This window comes from Chiloscyllium punctatum, chromosome 15 (assembly GCF_047496795.1).
Source record: "Chiloscyllium punctatum isolate Juve2018m chromosome 15, sChiPun1.3, whole genome shotgun sequence".
Lineage (NCBI taxonomy): Eukaryota > Metazoa > Chordata > Chondrichthyes > Orectolobiformes > Hemiscylliidae > Chiloscyllium > Chiloscyllium punctatum.
The window spans coordinates 30,773,673-30,793,733 of record NC_092753.1 but is presented as its reverse complement, the minus strand read 5'-3'; the positions used below and the strand labels follow the sequence as shown (position 1 = coordinate 30,793,733).

Here is a 20,061-nt window from a genome sequence, read left to right as displayed (position 1 = left end):
TGATTAATGTTTTACAAAAGCAAAATACTGTGAATGGTGGAAATTGGAAGTACAAATTAAAAATGCTAGAAATTTACAGCCAGTCAGGCAGTATCTGTGGAGGGAGAAATAGAGTTGCTGGGTGGGATTTAATACCCTCTCCAAAGTGAGTTTGAGGGTGAAGTCTGTGTAATTTAATAGGAGGGCTTCAGCAGCAGGTATCACTAATATTGCAATAATTGTAAAATTAAAAAAACACAAAAGTTAAATTGTGGGATCATGCTTTGTAGGACTCTGGCATCAGAGAAATATTGTTGAATGTAAATTGGTGCTTTCCATCACTAAATCTGATTATTAAATTAATATAAAATTGCTTCGGTGGTTGACACAGTGACAAGAAGGGACATCTCTTTCTCTGACCATAGAAGCATTTTCTGTTTGCCCTATCAGCCACCCATTTTATTGTTGCTCTTTTCACTGCTTCTTCTCCTGGTCCAAGCTGGTTCACTTCTCTGATTGCTGACTGAACTCATGTGGAGCATTTTGGGCATTGGTGAGGCCACACCTACAGTACTGTGTACAATTTCGTGTCTTATATTGAGATATACACTTGGTTTCAGAGGTAGTTCAAATAAGGTTCACTAAATTGACTCCTGATCAAGATGTTGCCTTATTAACAAATTACATATTTTTTCTGTTCTCACCAGCTGCACTTATTTTCTTTTCTGCTCAAAGCTTTCTTTCTTTTCACCAGAAGGTTTGCCAACTGAATTCAACTGAGGTAATGTGTTTGCTGGAATAGGGGAGCAACAGGAGATGCCAGTGGGAACAGGAGGCCAGCCAAGTGCACATGATGGTCTGTTGGTAGCTGTATCTTCCCAGGGGTTGGGTTAATATTGCAATATTTCTAAATGATCATGATCTTCCCAGCTCTCTAAAGATATCTAAAACTCATGATAGAATACATTAGAAATTTTATTAATAGGCGTATAGGTGACACATGCAGATCTCCCTAACTATTTTTTATTATGACCTCAATTTCTGTTATAATGCCTTTTATTGTAGTCTGCCACTTTGATGTCAAGCAATAATCAAATTGCTTCATGTGATAGCAATTACAGATCAGTGATTCCAGTCTATGTAATAAAGTGGGAAGGATGAAAGCTAAAGATATAGCAATCTATGCTGGATGCACCTAGTATTGCATGGAGAAAGGCATTTCAGGATCATTAACAGCCTGGCTTATGATCTGTTTGACTACATTTGTTAGGATCTCATCAATCATTTCTGATGATTCTGGTACAGTGTATGTCTATTAATATTGGTAACCCTCCCTAATTTTCAGAGATTGAATCTGTGGATAAAAAAAAAATGAAACTCAGTGATTTGCTACTATGTCACCTGCTGCTACAATGCAACATTGAGCTGACACATGCCTGGAAGTCAGCAGACAGCTGTGCCTTGAAACCTGGTTGCACTTCCCTGCAAGTACACCACAAGCACTGGTCTATGGGCTGGTGCCAGAAGGTTTTATCAAAGAAATGAACCCTTCCAAACACCTGTAGCACCACATCATCTTCAAGACCACGCAAAAAGTGCTCGTCAACACCAGTTTGCACTGCCAGGTCACATTTCCTTCATTCTTATCTGCCATTTCTTAATCCCATATTTCTTCAGATTTGCAAATATTTGCACTGAGGGATTAAATATACCAACTGTTTGTTCAGCAAAAAAGCTTTTTAGGGAGCTGCAGGTGGCTCAGTGAGGAAATCTCTTATCAGTGTATTGGAAATGCTCAGGTTCAAATCCAGCTCCGAGCCTTGGTCATTTCAAATTAACACAAATGTGAATGCGGTCTCCGTCAGTCTCCACTCTACATAAATGGGGAAGGTTAACAGCTGGAAGAGTGTCCTGATGTTAATGTAAAATATTCTGCAAATCTGGAACAAACAAAATGCTCGATACTAAGATGATTAAACAGTTTTATGGTGACCAGATGTAACACGGAAAACATTCAGCGGAGTTTTGGTCTACTAATTGTGACACATTCCCTTCAATTTTTCCATCCCTTTAAAGCTGACTTATATAGTTTTGTTCTCCTGCCAGTTGTGTCATTCCTAAATCCACTGAAATTGGCATTTGTAGTCACAAATCTTTTGGCAGAATTTTCCAAGACCTTGAGTGGAAAATTGGGAAAAGATGGTGAGATGGAAAAATCTCAGTGTTGGGGAAAACATCCAATCTATCCCTTAAGATGTCAATAATGAGCTCTGAATCTCAACAATCAGTGGTGATTATCTTATTTCTTATTGCACTTCATTGTTAGCAAACCTTGCCTCATTTATATGCAGTTTGCAATCTCCCAGGCACTGGCAAAAATCTAAATCATGCCAATTTCTGACATAGAAATAAGTGCAGTTTTTGACACTTGCAGCTTACCACTTACTTCTCCAGGCATCCATATGAAGGTCCATTCAACAGCAGCTCATTGCACACTCCATAGGCAGTTCTAGTCTCCTTCCTATTGGAAGGACATTGTGAAATTTTAAAGGGTTCAGAAAAGATTTACAAGGATGTTGCCAGGGTTGGAGGGCTCGAGCTATAGGGAGAGGCTGAATAGGCTGGGGCTATTTTCCCTGGAGCTTCAGAGGCTGAGGGGTGACCTTATAGAGGTTTATAAAATCATGAGGAATATGGATACGATAAATAGACAAGGTATTTTCCTTGGGATGGGGGGAGTCCAGAACTAGAGGACATAGGTTTAGGGTGAGAGGGGAAAGATATAAAAGCGACCTGTCACAAAGTTAGTTCCATTTCTTTTCTAAAAGCTGTTGCTTGCCTCAACGATACACTGTCCTTGATTTTTTTCAGATGGGCAATAAACCGGGCCGGGCTCCAATCAGTCTGGTTTGGTACAGAGATGAAAAGGATTTTGAAAGGCCTTTTGTTTTTATGTAAACAAATGAGTCTTCAGGCCAAAGTGGTCATGTTTTACAAGTGACCTGTATAATGAAAGGGGAGTGGTCAGAGCTTTAGCTGGGCTGAGCAGTTTAATTCAGTCTTGAACTGGTTGAAAGCTCAACAGGGAGCTTTGTGGATACTCTCTCTCTCTCTCTTTCTGCCCTTCAACTTCAACCTGTAAGCATGTGTTTCATTTATACTGCTTTTTAAAGGCAGTTTGCATATTGGGACTGTTGTGTATATTCGGAACAGCATAACTAAGTCTAGTTGGATAGGTTGACTTTTGTAGGGGTTCTTTATTCTGTTCTTTGTGCTTCAATGTGTAATTTTGTGAATAATTTTTTGTCTCTTTTAAAATCTAGTAGTCAACCTAGCTAACTTAATCCAGGTAATTTTCACTGTACACTTACCGAAACAAATTGCAAAGTTATGGTCTGGGCTGCCTGCTTAAGAATGTTTTGAGTGGTCTGGCCTAGTCCAAAACAGACCTAAGGAGCAACTTCTTCACACACATTATGTTGCATGTATGGAATGAGCTGCCAGAGGAAGTGGTGGAGGCTGGTACAATTACAGCATTTAAAAGATATCTGGATGGGTATATGAATAGGAAGGGTTTAGAGGGGTATGGGCCAAGTGCTGGCAAATGGGACTAGATTAGGTTGGGATATCTGATCGGCATGGACGAGTTGGATCAAAGGGTCTGTTTCCATGCTGTACATCTCTATGACTCTATGATCGCTTACATCCTTGGAAGTCAACATCAGCAAACCGATAGCCTCATCATGACAGATCACGGACTAACTCACAATACACTTCAGCTCTTCACTGTTCCATTTTAGTGCTCACCAGCACCTTCTATTCCAATGCTCCTGATATGTTGCCTGGTGCAAAGTTGCACACTCATGTCATGCATCTGCACAGGATGCATTTTATGGCTCAAGGTTTACTTTCATAATGTGAACTTACTTTGTGCTCTGTTGGATGTTCACAGCACCTCTGGCTTACTTTGGCTTTTAGTGCAGACAGAAGGGTAAGCAGCTCATCATGGTTGCCAGTACTGAACAGTCATGACAGTGAACATGTTGCTACATCAATGTCACTTCAACAACATGTGCCAACACCTTATGCGGCAAGTATGCATCTTGTGTTGCAACTACGTGACCATGTCTGAAAGTCTAGCAGGTCAGCCATTAGTGGAGCAAAGGGGGACTATAGGTGGTGCCACAACACTGAGATCTCAGTCTAAGGGTTGGGCATGGCCAGTCAAACATTTATAGTGTGACTAAGATCTGGGACCCAGGAATCCAGTCCTTACAATCCTGGGATTACAGTTTCATTAAGGCCCTGTACAATTGCCACAAGAAATTCCTACTTTTTTACTCAAATCTTCTCGCTATGAAGGTCAACACACTTGTTTGCCTCCTTCACCCACCTAATGCAACAGCAACACAGAGCCTGAAAGCATAATTAACAACCTTAGCAGCAGTAGATTGCATGAAAAAGCTGCTGTGAGCCATGATGGGAGATGCACCCTGAAACTTGCCCGAAAATAATATAAACTAAAACTAGGAACAATCAGCTTATTATTAAGTAAGGCTCGATAGGAGAATACAGTGATTTAACTCTTGCGACTCAAGTGTTTTAGAACAGTGAAAAGTAGAAAGTCTGAAGGTGAAAATCAGCCCAACAATTCTCAACAATTGCAGATTTCAATCTCAAACAATAACAGAAATTGCTGGAGAAACTTAGCAGGTCTTGCTGCGTCTATAGAGAGAAACGGGAGATAATGTTTCAGATCCAGTAACCCTTCTTCAGAACTCAACTTTTCAATCTAATTTGTAAAGTACTGTACGCCTATACAGTTTAATTCTTGTTTATTATTATAGCTTAGTCATATGGTTTCCTTGTGATTTGAAAAGTAGAAACTTACTGTTTTGAACTCTCAAACCTTTGCAATGCTGAGGGTAACAGTGCAGTCAGGTAATGAATGAATCAGGGCCTCAGTGAGTGAAAGAATGACATAGGAAAGCAGGGATCACTTTCATCATGAGATTCAAGTTGAAACAAGAATGGAACGGAGCAAATCTTTCCTAATTTATAGAAGCAAATTCAAGGACAGGAATGTATGAGATATCAGTGGGGCTGATGGCATGAGTTGGAGCAGCCTTCATCTAACCAATCCGTATGCTCTGGAATTCTGTCCCTAAGCCTCTTCCTATTCCTATCTCCATTAGGACCATTTTGAAAACCCATAGCATTGAAGAAACATTTAGTCAGTGCTCTTAATTTTGTTATGAATAGCTGATGAGTGAAAATCTGTTTCTCTTTCTCACCTGCACTTAGTCTTGTCTCAATTGAGCTTTTTATTTCTTTTTAGCATGCAGTTATATTATACATCAATGTAATTAAATAAATTAGAACAAAAGAGACAATGACAAGGGTTTTCTTGAGTGAAAGAATAATTTTACTACCCACTAACCCCAAAAAATACAATGAAAGAAAGTGACCTCGCACACATAAACTCAGGTAATACATTTAGAAGGGAGAGTTTCTGGTACAGGCAGGGAGAATAAGGGTTACAAGTTTTAAATGTCCTTAAGAGTACCTGATTTTTATCCTGAAACTACAATTGTTTAATTGTTGATTGGTATCTTCAGCAGTGTTGAAGTTTGTAGATAACCTTGGGTTCTCATTGAATAGTTGTTTCCCCATTTACCTTTCTCAACAAATAGGTTTTCGAGATGATAAGAGGTACAAGGAAAAAGAGTATCTTAGTCCTCGCAGTTACTGATCTGTAATCATTCTAGCTGCTTTGCCGGTCAAATACAGCTACTGAAATATGGTTTGTTGCATTTTCCCAAGTCTAGTTCCATTGCCGTTCTAGGCTGACTAACTGGCGGACAAGTTTGTCATCTCCCAAGATGTGGAATTATTATAGAATTGCGAATCGAAACAAGGGATGTGAATTTCTTCAAGATGATTCAGATGCTTGGGTTTGATGTGTGCAGATAAAATCTTAGTGGAAACAGTTTCCTTTATTTCACATGGATCTCCTGGATCTGCCTCAGTTTGTGGTCAGGTAATCATGTTAGCCATTTTACATCCATATTTGCCATTGTGCACAAGTTGCACACAAGTTAAAAATGTAACAGTGATTAGTTGATTTAAAGTGCTTTAGGCCATCCCGAGGCAATGAAAGGTGTTGGATAACTGCAAATGCCTTCTTTTCTCCAATAAGAACAGGATTCTAAAAATATCTCTATCCAATTTTACCCGAGATCAGTTGAAGCTCCTTTTAAGGAACATTTCTAAAAGTTACCTCAGGTGTTGTTGTAGTTGCGTAGTATGTTCTGATCATCTACGAACATATAAAGACAGAAACATTGAAAACAGGAGCAGGAGTAGTCCGTTGGCACTTTGAGCCTGCTCCACCACTCAATACAACCATGGTTGATCATCCAAGTCAGTGTTTTCTGTCTGTGATCTTTGATCCCTTTGGCCTGGATGTCCAAATTGTCTTGCCACTCCACAGAAGCCGGACAAATTTATATGTCTATAATTGACAGGATGAGGGGAGGGACTGTCTGTTTTTATATGAGGAGGGTTAGGTCAGTCTCCTCCTCAGATGCTGCCTGACCAGCGGTGCTTTTCCAGCATCAATTGACAGGAAGAGGGGCAGGACTGTCTACATTGATGGGAGGGGGAATGCAGGATTGAACTAAGGTCTTTTTCCCAGGGTGGGAGAGCCGAAAACTATAAGCTTAAGGCGACAGGGTAAATATTTAAAAAGGACCTAAGCGGCAACTTTTTCACGCAGAAGGTGGTGCATTGATGGAATGAGCTGCCAGGGGAACCAGTGGAGACTGGTACAATTACAAGGCATTGTAAAAGGCATCAGGATGGGTATATGATTAGGAAGAGTTTAGAGAGATATGGGCCAAATGCTGGCAAATGGAAAGAGGTTAATTTAGGATATCTGCTCAGCATGGATGAGTTAGAATGAAAGGTCAGTTTTGGTGTGGTGCATCCCAACTTGGCCATTTTGTCTCTGATTGACATGAGCAGAGGCATTCTGACTGGATTGATGGGGTTAGGGCAGGTCTGTTTCTGATTGACAGGAAGAAGGGCAGGTCTATCTCTGATTGACAGGAAGAGTGCCAGAGTTGAAAGGGTTGGTGCAGGAAAAGCACAGCATCCGAGGAGCAGAAAAATCAACATTTCGGGCAATAGCCCTTCATCAGGAATGTTGGGGGTTTGGGTAAATGGGCTGAGAGATAAAATTGGTGAGTGGGCCTGGGAAAAGCTGGGAAGGCAACAGGTGGATGCAGGTGGGGGGTAATTGTCATAGGTCGGTGAGGAGAGTGAAGCGGTTAGGTGGGAAGGAAGATGGACAGGTAGGATAGGTCAAGAGGGCAGTACCAAGTTGGAGGGCTGAATCTGGGATGAGGTGGGGTGGTGTGGAGGGGTGGGGGGGGTTGTAGAGTGTAGTGCTGGAAAAGCTCTGCCAGTCAGGCAGCATCCGAGGAGCAGGAGGATAAACGTTTTGGGCTCCATGAGTTGGCTCATGCCTTCAGCACTGTACATGTTGATACAGCAAACTACCACTGCCCCCCACCGTTGTCCACTGGTTTTCCTCCTCCTCGGATGCTGCCTGACCAGCGGTGCTTTTCCAGCATCAAACACTTTGACTCAGTCCTCACATTCTCCATGGGGGTGGCGGGGGGGGGAGATTTAGAAACTAGTGAAGTCAATGTTGATGCCATGTGGTTGAAGGGTCCCAAGACAGAACTTGAGGCATTCATCCCCCAGTCGTTGGGTGGTTTGGATTTGGTGGTGGAGGAGATCGAGGACGTGTACTTGATGGAATGGGAGGGGGAGTTAAAATGGTTGGCCACAGGGCAGTGGGGTTGTTTGGTGCCGGTGTCCCAGAGGTGTTCCCTGAAACATTCTGTGAGTTGGCATCCTATCTCCCCAAAGTAAAGGAGACCCATTTAGAGCAATGGATGCAGTAGATGAGGTATGTAGATGTGCAGGAAAATCTGTGCCAGATGTAAAAAGGTCCTGTGGGGCCTTGGACGGAGATGAGGGGGGAGGTGTGGGCACATGTTTTACATAAAGTTGGGGACGAAAATATCTCCCTGATTGTAGGTGGCAGAAATAGTAGAGGATAATGTGCTCTATCTGGAGATTAGTGGGGTGGATTGGGGGGTAATCTTCTTGTTGAAGTTGGAGGGGTTCAAGGGCAGAGGTGCAAAAAGTGGAGGAGATGCACTGGAGGGCATTATTGACTATGTGGGAGGCACAATTGCAGCCCTTGAAATAGGAGGCCATCTGGGATGTTCTGGAGCAGAATTGCTCCTCCTGGAAGCAGATACAGCAGAGGCAAGGAATTGGGAGCAAAGGATGGCATTTTTACAGGAGGGGACTTGGAAGAAAGTGTAGTCCAGATAGCCCTGGGTGTTGGTGGGTTTGAAATAGATCACTGTGTTGAGTCAATCGCTGGAGATGGAGGCAGAGAGGACCAGGGAGGGGAGGGAGGTGTCCAAGATGGTCCAGGTGAACTTGATGACAGGGTGGAAGTTGTTAGTGAAGTTGATAAACTGTTTAACTTCCTTGTGGGAGCACCAGGTGCTGCCAATACAGTCATCAATGTAGCAGAGGAAAAGATTAGATTAGATTAGATTACTTACAGTGTGGAAACAGGCCCTTCGGCCCAACAAGTCCACACCGCCCCGCCGAAGCGTAACCCACCCATACCCCTACATCTACCCCGCACCTAACACTATGGGCAATTTAGCATGGCCAATTCACCTGGCCTGCACATCTTTGGACTGTGGGAGGAAACCGGAGCACCCGGAGGAAACCCACGCAGACACGGGGAGAACGTGCAAACTCCACACAGTCAGTCGCCTGAGGCGGGAATTGAACCCGGGTCTCAGGCGCTGTGAGGCAGTAGTGCTAACCACTGTGCCACCGTGCCGCCCACAAAAGGTGGGGGATAATGCCAGTGGACTGCTCCACGTACCCTACGAAGGGGCAGGCATAGTTGGGGCCCATGTGGGTGTCCATGGCTACCGCTTTGGTCTAAAGGAAGTGGGAGGATTTGAAGGAGATGTTGTTGAGGGTGAGGACCAGTTCCGGCAATCGAATGATTGTGTCAGTAGAGGGTTACTGGTTGGGTCAGCAGGAGAGGAAGGATCGGTGAGCTTGGAGGCCTTCGCCATGGTGGATGCATATGTACAGGGTAAGATGTACATGATTAAGATGAGGCATCAGGGGTCAGGGAAACAAAAGTCATGCAGGAGGTGGCAGGCATGGGTGGTGTCCCAAATGTATGTGGGGAGTTCCTGGACCAAGGGGCCAGGACAATGTCAAGCTATGAGGAGATACATTCGGTGGGGCAGAAGCAGGCGGTGACAATAGGTTGACCGGGGCAGTCAGGTATGTGGACTTTGGGTAAGAGGTAGAACCAGGCAGCGCGGGGTTCCGGGAATATGAAGTTCGAGGTTGTGAATGGTCTGGAAGATGATGGTTTGGTGATGGAAGGTGAAGTCATGGTCAGGGAGGCAGAAGGAGGAGGTGTCTGTGAGTTGGCACCTGCCTTCAGTAGAGTAGATGTCAGTGTGCCAAACTACCACTGCCCCCCACCCTGGTCTGTTGGTTTAATGGTGAGGTTGGTGTTGAGTTGGAGCGGAAGGAGTGGAGGCCTGAGGCTTTGTGAAAGTGAGAGATTGGACTGGGTGAGAGGGGTGAACAGGTTGGGGTGGTCAATGTCACGGCAGCAGTTGGAGATAAGGAGGTCGAGGGCGGGTAAGAGACCAGGATGGGATGTCCAAGAATATGGAATATGTTGGTGTTGGGAGAAAGGGTCCTTGCTGGGTTGGAGTCACAATTGAAAAAGAAAGCACAAAGGCGGAGGCAGCCGAACAAAATTTCAATGTCACAACGTGAATGGAATTCATTGACTCAGAGCTTAGTGGGATGAAGGTGAGGACCGAGGATTGAGGAGGTGTGGCATGTCTATCTCTGATTGACAGGTGGAGAGGGGTCTGTCTCTGATTGATAGATGAGGCGGGCATCTGTTTCTGATTGACAGGTGGAAGGGTGTGGAAAGTCTTTGACTGACAGGAGGTAGGGTGGGGTCTGGCTCTGACTGACAGAAGGGAAAGTGAGGACTGCAGATGCCGGCAATCAGAATCAAGAGCATGCTGCTGGAAAAACACAGCATCTGAGGAGTTGGAGAATCGACATTTCGGGCATAAGCCCTTTACCAGGGGGACTGAGAGATAAAAGGGAGGGAAGTGAGGCTGGAGCGAAGGTAGCTGGGAATGTGATAGGTAGATGAAGGTGCAGGTAGAAGTGATAGGTTGGAGGGAAGGGTGGAGTGGACGGGTGGGAAGGAAGGAAGATGGACAGGTAGCAACGGTCAAGGGGGTGGTGCCGAGTTGGAGGCTTGGGATTTGGATAAGGTTTAGGGGAGTGGAAATGAGGAAACTGGTGACATCCACATTGATCCTGTGTGGTTGCAGGATCCCAAGGTGGAGGATGAGGTTTTCTTCCTCCAGGCATCGGGTGGTAAGGGTTTGGCAATAGAAGAGTCCCAGGACCTGCATGTCCTTGGTGGAATAGGAGGGGGAGTTAAAGCGTCCCAAGGTGGACATGAGACGTTCTTCCTCCCCAAGGCAAAAGATGAGATGTTTTTCCTCACATGGCAGAAGATGAGGCATTCTTCCTTCCCAAGGCAGAAGATGAGGTGTTCTTCCTCACATGGCAGAAGATGAGGTGTTCTTCCTCACATGGCAGAAGATGAGGCGTTCTTCCTTCCCAAGGCAGAAGATGAGGTGTTCTTCCTCACATGGCAGAAGATGAGGTGTTCTTCCTCACATGGCAGAAGATGAGGCGTTCTTCCTTCCCAAGGCAGAAGATGAGGTGTTCTTCCTCACATGGCAGAAGATGAGGCGTTCTTCCTTCCCAAGGCAGAAGATGAGGTGTTCTTCCTCACATGGTGGAAGATGAAGTGTTCTTCCTCACATTGAGGAAGATGAGGCGTTCTTCCTTCCATAGGCAGAAGATGAGGCGTCCACCCGCACATTTATCTACTTCTTGCATTCCCAGCTGCCTTACCCTCAGCCCTATCCTCCCCTTCCATTTATCTCTCAGCTTTCTGGCCCACAAGCCTCATTCCTAATGAAGGGCTTAGGCCTGAAATGTCGACTCTCCTGTTCCTCGGATGCTGCATGACCTGCTGTGCTTTTCCAGCACAACTCTCTTGACAGAAGGGTGCGGGTCTGTCTCTGACTGACAGAAGTGGTGGGGTCTGTCCTAGAGTCATAGAGATGTACAGCATGGAAACAGACCCTTCGGTCCAACCTGTCCATGCCGACCAGATATCCCAACCCAATCTAGTCCCACCTGCCAGCACCCAGCCCATATCCCTCCAAACCCTTCCTATTCATTTCCCCAACCAAATGCCTCTTAAATGTTGCAATTGTACCAGCCTCCACCACATCCTCTGGCAGCTCCCCCCCTCCCCCCAACACACACACACGTTTGTGGGATGAATTTGTACTTGCAGAATTACATTTTACTTTGCTCAAAAACTGCATGAATCCATGTAAGATGCTGTAAATCCCTTTTCTAGATTAGAATCAGTCTGAACATTGGGACACAGACAGTCTCGCACAGGGCACCTCACATCTTCAATGCATTATCTGGACCTGCATGAAACTTATTGTTAAAGTTCACTTGAGAATGTAAAATGAATGAACTGAAACCAACATGTTCATTCTTAAAGATGAGAGACTTTACAAACAATCTAGATTTTTTCAACATATAATTTCAATTACATCACACTGGAAATTTTTGCTATAAATTCTGAGTCCTTCGATCTAATACTCCACACAACCTGATGAAGGAGCAGCGCTCCAAAAGCTATTGCTACCAAATAAACCTGTTGGACTATAAACTGGTGATGTGTGATTTTTAACTTGATAGAATGAGGGTAGACAGGCTGGAGGCTGGAAGAACACACCAAGCCAGGCATCATCAGGAGGGAGGGATTACCTTGGGAAGGGTTACCCTTCTTCAGGATTAGACCTGAAACGTTGACATCCCCACCTCCTGATGCTGCCTGGCTTGCTGCGATCCTCCGGCTTCCTGCCTGTCTACTTTAGATTCCAGCATGGGCAGTTTTTTGCCTGTAATAGAATGAGGGGACGGGGTCTATCTTTGACTGACTGGTGTAGGGGTGACAGTTCTATTCTGATGGACTGACAGTTGGGGGTAGTGGGCATGATCTTGAATGACTGACAGGTGGGGGGCGGGGTCTGTCTCAGACTGACTGACGTGGAGAAGGCAGGTACTCTCCCGGACTAACAGGGAGAAGGGGTGGGGTTTGGGTGGCTGACAGGACAAATGCCATTTACACATTTGCTGATGACACCACCATGGTTGAATCTCGGATGACGACGAAACAGACTACAGACGGGAGATGGAAGACCTGGAAAAATGGTGCACTGAGAACAACCTAGCTCTCAATGCCAGCAAATCCAAGGAACTCATTAATGGCTTTTGGCAAAATGTTACTCATGCAACCCTACACATTAACAGCACAGAGGTGGAACAAATGGAGAGTGTCAATCTCCTGGGAGTGGTTATCCACAACACACTTTCTTGGACTCTTCATGTGGACGCACTGGTTACGAAGGCCCAACAATGTCTCTTCTTCCTCAGGCAGCTGAGGAATTTTGGCATGACGGCAAATACCCTTGCCAACTTTTATAGGCGCACCATCGAGAGCATCCTGTCTGGATGTATCACTACCTGGTATGACAACTGTACCATTCAAGATCGGAGACGGTTACGGAGAGTGGTGAACTCAGCCTGGACAATCACAAAGGCCAACCTCCCATCTATAGAATCCATCTACCAGGCCCGTTGTCTAAGAAAGGCCTCCAGCATTCTCAAAGATCCCAGGCAATGTTTTTCTACAACTTCCACCATCGGGGAGAAGGTACAGAAGCCTGAACACACGCCCAGCCTGTTTTACAACAGTTTCCACCCTACTGCTGTTAGAATACTGAATGGACTCACAAACTTTTATTTTATTTTTACTGAATGGACACACAAACTTGTGTTTTTATTTTTAACTATTTTTACCTATTATTTACATATCTATGCTATTTAACTCTGTGATCTGCCTGTACTACTCGCAAGACAAAGCTTTTCACTGAGTCTCGGTACACTTAACAATAAATTCAATTCATTCAGGAGGAAGAGGCTGCCTCTGTCCCAGGGTTTAGATCAGTGTGGTGCTGGGAAAGCACAGCAGGTCAGGCAGCATCCGAGGAGCAGAAGAATCAACGGTTCAGGCATAAACCCTTCATCAGGAATGGAGCCTGCGCCCTGTCCCAGACTGACAGGAGTGGGGGCGGGGTCTGTTTGGGCGGACGGTGTCTGGGGGCGGGGTCTGTTTGGGCGGACCGTTGCGGGAGGCGGGGTCTGTTTGGGCGGACGGTGTCTGGGGGCGGGGTCTGTTTGGGCGGACGGTGTCTGGGGGCGGGGTCTGTTTGGGCGGACCGTTGCGGGAGGCGGGGTCTGTTTGGGCGGTCCGTGTCTGGGGGCGGGGTCTGTTTGGGCGGTCCGGTCTGGGGGCGGGGTCTGTTTGGGCGGACGGTGTCTGGGGGCGGGGTCTGTTTGGGCGGACCGTTGCGGGAGGCGGGGTCTGTTTGGGCGGTCCGTGTCTGGGGGCGGGGTCTGTTTGGGCGGTCCGTGTCTGGGGGCGGGGTCTTTTTGGGCGGTCCTTGTCTGGGGGCGGGGTCTGTTTGGGCGGTCCGTGTCTGGGGGCGGGGTCTGTTTGGGCGGTCCGTGTCTGGGGGCGGGGTCTGTTTGGGCGGACCGAGTCTGGGGGCGGGGTCTTTTTGGGCGGTCCTTGTCTGGGGGCGGGGTCTGTTTGGGCGGTCCTTGTCTGGGGGCGGGGTCTGTTTGGGCGGTCGTTGTCTGGGGGCGGGGTCTGTTTGGGCGGTCCGTGTCTGGGGGCGGGGTCTGTTTGGGCGGACCGAGTCTGGGGGCGGGGTCTGTTTGGGCGGTCGTTGTCTGGGGGCGGGGTCTGTTTGGGCGGTCCGTGTCTGGGGGCGGGCCTCCTCTCTTTGGGCGGTGGAGGAGGATCCCAACATCGCTGTGTGTGTGAGAGAGAGACAGAGAGATGCTGGAGACTGATTCTTAGTGACTCGCTCGCTCATTCTCTCTCAGCAGCAACAATGCCGAATATCGTGCTGTTCAGCGGCAGCTCGCACCAGGACCTGTCCCAGCGGGTGGCCGATAGGTTGGGCCTGGAACTTGGCAAAGTGGTGACCAAGAAATTCAGTAACCAGGAGACATGGTGAGTGTACCCCGGGGGAAGGGGGGGGAAGAGTCCCTGGCTGTGCCCTGACAGTCTAGGCCTGAGGACTGGGCCTGAGTCTGGGCGGGAGAGCTCACAGTCATCTCTGACCTCACGGCTTGGCCCTGGCAGGCGGGGGAATGGGACCACCCCCTTCTCTCTCTCTCTTTCCTATCTTTCCCCCATCATTCTGTGTCTCCCTCTGTCTTCCCCCCCCCCCCCCCACTCCCCTCTGTCTTCCACTCCCCCCACTCCCCTCTGTCTTCCCCTCCCCCCACTCCCCTCTCTTCTCCCCCCCCGTCTCCCTCCCCCCCCGTCTCCCTCCCCTCCCCCCCCTGTCTCCCTCCCCTCCCCCCCCTGTCTCCCTCCCCTCCCCCCCTGTCTCCCTCCCCTCCCCCCCGTCTCCCTCCCCTCCCCCCCGTCTCCCTCCCCTCCCCCCCGTCTCACTCCCCCCCCCCCCCGTCTCACTCCCCCCCCCCGTCTCACTACCCCCCCCCCGTCTCACTACCCCCCCCCGTCTCACTCCCCCCCCCCGTCTCACTCCCCCCCCCGTCTCACTCCCCCCCCCGTCTCACTCCCCCCCCCCCCGTCTCACTCCCCCCCCCCGTCTCACTCCCCCCCCCCGTCTCACTCCCCCCCCCGTCTCACTCCCCCCCCCGTCTCACTCCCCCCCCCGTCTCACTCCCCCCCCCCGTCTCACTCCCCCCCCCGTCTCACTCCCCCCCCGTCTCACTCCCCCCCCCCGTCTCACTCCCCCCCCCGTCTCACTCCCCCCCCCGTCTCACTCCCCCCCCGTCTCACTCCCCCCCCCGTCTCACTCCCCCCCCGTCTCACTCCCCCCCCCGTCTCACTCCCCCCCCGTCTCACTCCCCCCCCCCCCCGTCTCACTCCCCCCCCCGTCTCACTCCCCCCCCCGTCTCACTCCCCCCCCGTCTCACTCCCCCCCCCCGTCTCACTCCCCCCCCGTCTCACTCCCCCCCCCGTCTCACTCCCCCCCCCGTCTCACTCCCCCCGCCCCGTCTCACTCCCCCCGCCCCGTCTCACTCCCCCCGCCCCGTCTCACTCCCCCCGCCCCGTCTCACTCCCCCCCGCCCCGTCTCACTCCCCCCGCCCCGTCTCACTCCCCCCGCCCCGTCTCACTCCCCCCGCCCCGTCTCACTCCCCCCGCCCCGTCTCACTCCCCCCGCCCCGTCTCACTCCCCCCGCCCCGTCTCACTCCCCCCCCCCCCCCACGTCTCACTCCCCCCCCGTCTCACTCCCCCCCCCCCCCGTCTCACTTCCCCCCCGTCTCACTCCCCCCCCCCCGTCTCACTCCCCCCCACGTCTCACTCCCCCCCCCCCCCCCCGTCTCACTCCCCTCCCCCACGTCTCACTCCCCCCCCCGGTCTCACTCCCCCCCCCCCCCCCCCCCGTCTCACTCCCCCCCCCCCCGTCTCACTCCCGCCCCCCCCCCGTCTCACTCCCCCCTCCCCCGTCTCACTCCCCCTCCCCCCCGTCTCACTCCCCCTCCCCCCCGTCTCACTCCCCCTCCCCCCCGTCTCACTCCCCCTCCCCCCCGTCTCACTCCCCCTCCCCCCCGTCTCACTCCCCCTCCCCCCCGTCTCACTCCCCCTCCCCCCCGTCTCACTCCCCCCCCCCCGTCTCACTCCCCCCCCCCCCGTCTCACTCCCCCCCCCCCCCCCGTCTCACTCCCCCCCCCCCCCGTCTCACTCCCCCCCCCCCCGTCTCACTCCCCCCCCCCCCCCGTCTCACTCCCCCCCCCCCCGTCTCACTCCCCCCCCCCCCCCGTCTCACTCCCCCCCCCCCCCCGTCTCACTCCCCCCCCCCCCCGTCTCACTCCCCCCCCCGTCTCTCTCCCCCCCCCCCCCGTCTCTCTCCCCCCCCCCCGTCTCTCTCCCCCCCCCCCCGTCTCTCTCCCCCCCCCCCCCGTCTCTCTCCCCCCCCCCGTCTCTCTCCCCCCCCCCGTCTCTCTCCCCCCCCCCCCGTCTCTCTCCCCCCCCCCGTCTCTCTCCCCCCCCCCCCGTCTCTCTCCCCCCCCCCCGTCTCTCTCCCCCCCCCCCCGTCTCTCTCCCCCCCCCCCGTCTCTCTCCCCCCCCCCCGTCTCTCTCCCCCCCCCCCGTCTCTCTCCCCCCCCCCCCGTCTCTCTCCCCCCCCCCCGTCTCTCTCCCCCCCCCCCGTCTCTCTCCCCCCCCCCCGTCTCTCTCCCCCCCCCCCGTCTCTCTCCCCCCCCCCCGTCTCTCTCCCCCCCCCCCCGTCTCTCTCCCCCCCCCCCGTCTCTCTCCCCCCCCCCCGTCTCTCTCCCCCCCCCCCCCCGTCTCTCTCCCCCCCCCCCGTCTCTCTCCCCCCCCCCCCGTCTCTCTCCCCCCCCCCCCGTCTCTCTCCCCCCCCCCCCGTCTCTCTCCCCCCCCCCCGTCTCTCTCCCCCCCCCCCGTCTCTCTCCCCCCCCCCCGTCTCTCTCCCCCCCCCCCGTCTCTCTCCCCCACCCCCGTCTCTCTCCCCCACCCCCGTCTCTCTCCCCCACCCCCGTCTCTCTCCCCCACCCCCGTCTCTCTCCCCCACCCCCGTCTCTCTCCCCCACCCCCGTCTCTCTCCCCCACCCCCGTCTCTCTCCCCCCACCCCCGTCTCTCTCCCCCACCCCCGTCTCTCTCCCCCACCCCCGTCTCTCTCCCCCCACCCCCGTCTCTCTCCCCCACCCCCGTCTCTCTCCCCCACCCCCGTCTCTCTCCCCCACCCCCCGTCTCTCTCCCCCACCCCCGTCTCTCTCCCCACCCCCGTCTCTCTCCCCCACCCCCGTCTCTCTCCCCCACCCCCGTCTCTCTCCCCCACCCCCGTCTCTCTCCCCCACCCCCGTCTCTCTCCCCCACCCCCGTCTCTCTCCCCCACCCCCGTCTCTCTCCCCCACCCCCCGTCTCTCTCCCCCACCCCCGTCTCTCTCCCCCACCCCCGTCTCTCTCCCCCACCCCCGTCTCTCTCCCCCACCCCCGTCTCTCTCCCCCACCCCCGTCTCTCTCCCCCACCCCCGTCTCTCTCCCCCACCCCCGTCTCTCTCCCCCACCCCCGTCTCTCTCCCCCACCCCCCGTCTCTCTCCCCCACCCCCGTCTCTCTCCCCCACCCCCGTCTCTCTCCCCCACCCCCGTCTCTCTCCCCCACCCCCGTCTCTCTCCCCCACCCCCGTCTCTCTCCCCCACCCCCGTCTCTCTCCCCCACCCCCGTCTCTCTCCCCCACCCCCGTCTCTCTCCCCCACCCCCGTCTCTCTCCCCCACCCCCGTCTCTCTCCCCCACCCCCGTCTCTCTCCCCCACCCCCGTCTCTCTCCCCCACCCCCGTCTCTCTCCCCCACCCCCGTCTCTCTCCCCCACCCCCGTCTCTCTCCCCCACCCCCGTCTCTCTCCCCCACCCCCGTCTCTCTCCCCCACCCCCGTCTCTCTCCCCCACCCCCGTCTCTCTCCCCCACCCCCGTCTCTCTCCCCCACCCCCGTCTCTCTCCCCCACCCCCGTCTCTCTCCCCCACCCCCGTCTCTCTCCCCCACCCCCGTCTCTCTCCCCCACCCCCGTCTCTCTCCCCCACCCCCGTCTCTCTCCCCCACCCCCGTCTCTCTCCCCCACCCCCGTCTCTCTCCCCCCCCCCGTCTCACTCTCCCCTCCCCCCCGTCTCACTCTCCCCTCCCCCCGTCTCACTCTCCCCCCCCCCCCCCGTCTCACTCTCCCCCCCCCCCCGTCTCACTCTCCCCCCCCCCCCCCGTCTCACTCTCCCCCCCCCCCCGTCTCACTCTCTCCCCCCCCCCGTCTCACTCTCCCCCCCCCCCCGTCTCACTCTCCCCCCCCCCCCCCCGTCTCACTCTTCCCCCCCCCCCGTCTCACTCTTCCCCCCCCCCCGTCTCACTCTTCCCCCCCCCCCCGTCTCACTCTTCCCCCCCCCCCCCGTCTCACTCCCCCCCCCCCCCCGTCTCACTCCCCCCCCCCCCCCCCGTCTCACTCCCCCCCCCCCCCGTCTCACTCCCCCCCCCCCCGTCTCACTCCCCCCCCCGTCTCACTCCCCCCCCCCCCCCCGTCTCACTCCCCCCCCCCCCGTCTCACTCCCCCCCCCCCCCGTCTCACTCCCCCCCCCCCCCCCGTCTCACTCCCCCCCCCCCCGTCTCTCTCCCCCACCCCCGTCTCTCTCCCCCACCCCCGTCTCTCTCCCCCACCCCCGTCTCTCTCCCCCACCCCCGTCTCTCTCCCCCACCCCCGTCTCTCTCCCCCACCCCCGTCTCTCTCCCCCACCCCCGTCTCTCTCCCCCACCCCCGTCTCTCTCCCCCACCCCCGTCTCTCTCCCCCACCCCCGTCTCTCTCCCCCACCCCCGTCTCTCTCCCCCACCCCCGTCTCTCTCCCCCACCCCCGTCTCTCTCCCCCACCCCCGTCTCTCTCCCCCACCCCCCGTCTCTCTCCCCCACCCCCGTCTCTCTCCCCCACCCCCGTCTCTCTCCCCCACCCCCGTCTCTCTCCCCCACCCCCGTCTCTCTCCCCCACCCCCGTCTCTCTCCCCCACCCCCCGTCTCTCTCCCCCACCCCCGTCTCTCTCCCCCACCCCCGTCTCTCTCCCCCACCCCCGTCTCTCTCCCCCACCCCCGTCTCTCTCCCCCACCCCCGTCTCTCTCCCCCACCCCCGTCTCTCTCCCCCACCCCCGTCTCTCTCCCCCCCCCCGTCTCACTCTCCCCTCCCCCCCGTCTCACTCTCCCCTCCCCCCCGTCTCACTCTCCCCCCCCCCCCGTCTCACTCTCCCCCCCCCCCCCGTCTCACTCTCCCCCCCCCCCCCCGTCTCACTCTCCCCCCCCCCCGTCTCACTCTCTCCCCCCCCCCGTCTCACTCTCCCCCCCCCCCGTCTCACTCTCCCCCCCCCCCCCGTCTCACTCTTCCCCCCCCCCCGTCTCACTCTTCCCCCCCCCCCGTCTCACTCTTCCCCCCCCCCCCCGTCTCACTCTTCCCCCCCCCCCCCCGTCTCACTCCCCCCCCCCCCCCGTCTCACTCCCCCCCCCCCCCCCGTCTCACTCCCCCCCCCCCCGTCTCACTCCCCCCCCCCCCCCGTCTCACTCCCCCCCCCCCCGTCTCACTCCCCCCCCCCCCCCCGTCTCATTTCCCCCCCCCCGTCTCACTCCCCCCCCCCCCCCCGTCTCACTCCCCCCCCCACCCCCGTCCCCCTCCCCCCCCGTCCCTCTCTTCCCCCCCCCCCTCTTCCCCCCCCCCGTCCCTCTACCCCCCCCGTCCCTGTCCCCCCCCCCCGCCCCTGTCCCTCCCCCCTCAGTCCCTCTCCTCCCCCCCCCCTCCCCCCCTCAGTCTCTCCCCTTTCTGTCCGCCCTCCCCCACTCCCCTTTCTGTCCGCCCTCCCCCACTCCCCTTTCTGTCCCCCCTCTCTCTCGTCTCACCCCTCTCTGCTAAAGCCCTGTCAGACCCCAGCCTTGTCTTCTCCCGCTCTTGATGTGAGGACATGTGAGGTGCTCAGCCCTCCCATCCACCTTCCTGTCTTGGTCCGAGACTGGCAGCAGAGTTCACACATACCCTCTCCCCCTTCTCCCCCTTCTCCCCCTCTCCCCCTCTCCATCTTTTTAACTATTCTACCAGTGCTACTCAACTTTATCAGCCCCATGGTGAGTTAGGAGAGGAAAGGCAGCCCTGCTTTTTATTTTCCCTGCCTGTCCCGCTGAGAATGCGAAGGTTGCCCAGCGAGCAGTGTTGATGATCCATCGCAGTGATGATCAG

At 54.4% G+C, this 20,061-nt stretch overlaps 1 protein-coding gene across 1 annotated transcript in view; it reads left to right on the top strand.

Annotated features, from left to right (window-relative positions):
• The first annotated feature begins 14,073 nt into the window (after positions 1-14,073).
• The window catches only part of LOC140486164 (ribose-phosphate pyrophosphokinase 2), a 37,209-nt gene continuing 31,221 nt past the window's right edge, over positions 14,074-20,061 (top strand). Inside the window, exon 1 of the mRNA XM_072584866.1 lies at positions 14,074-14,320. Coding sequence (XP_072440967.1) covers positions 14,199-14,320 — 122 coding nt within the window. The 5' untranslated portion in view covers positions 14,074-14,198. The remainder of the gene's footprint in view (positions 14,321-20,061) is intronic.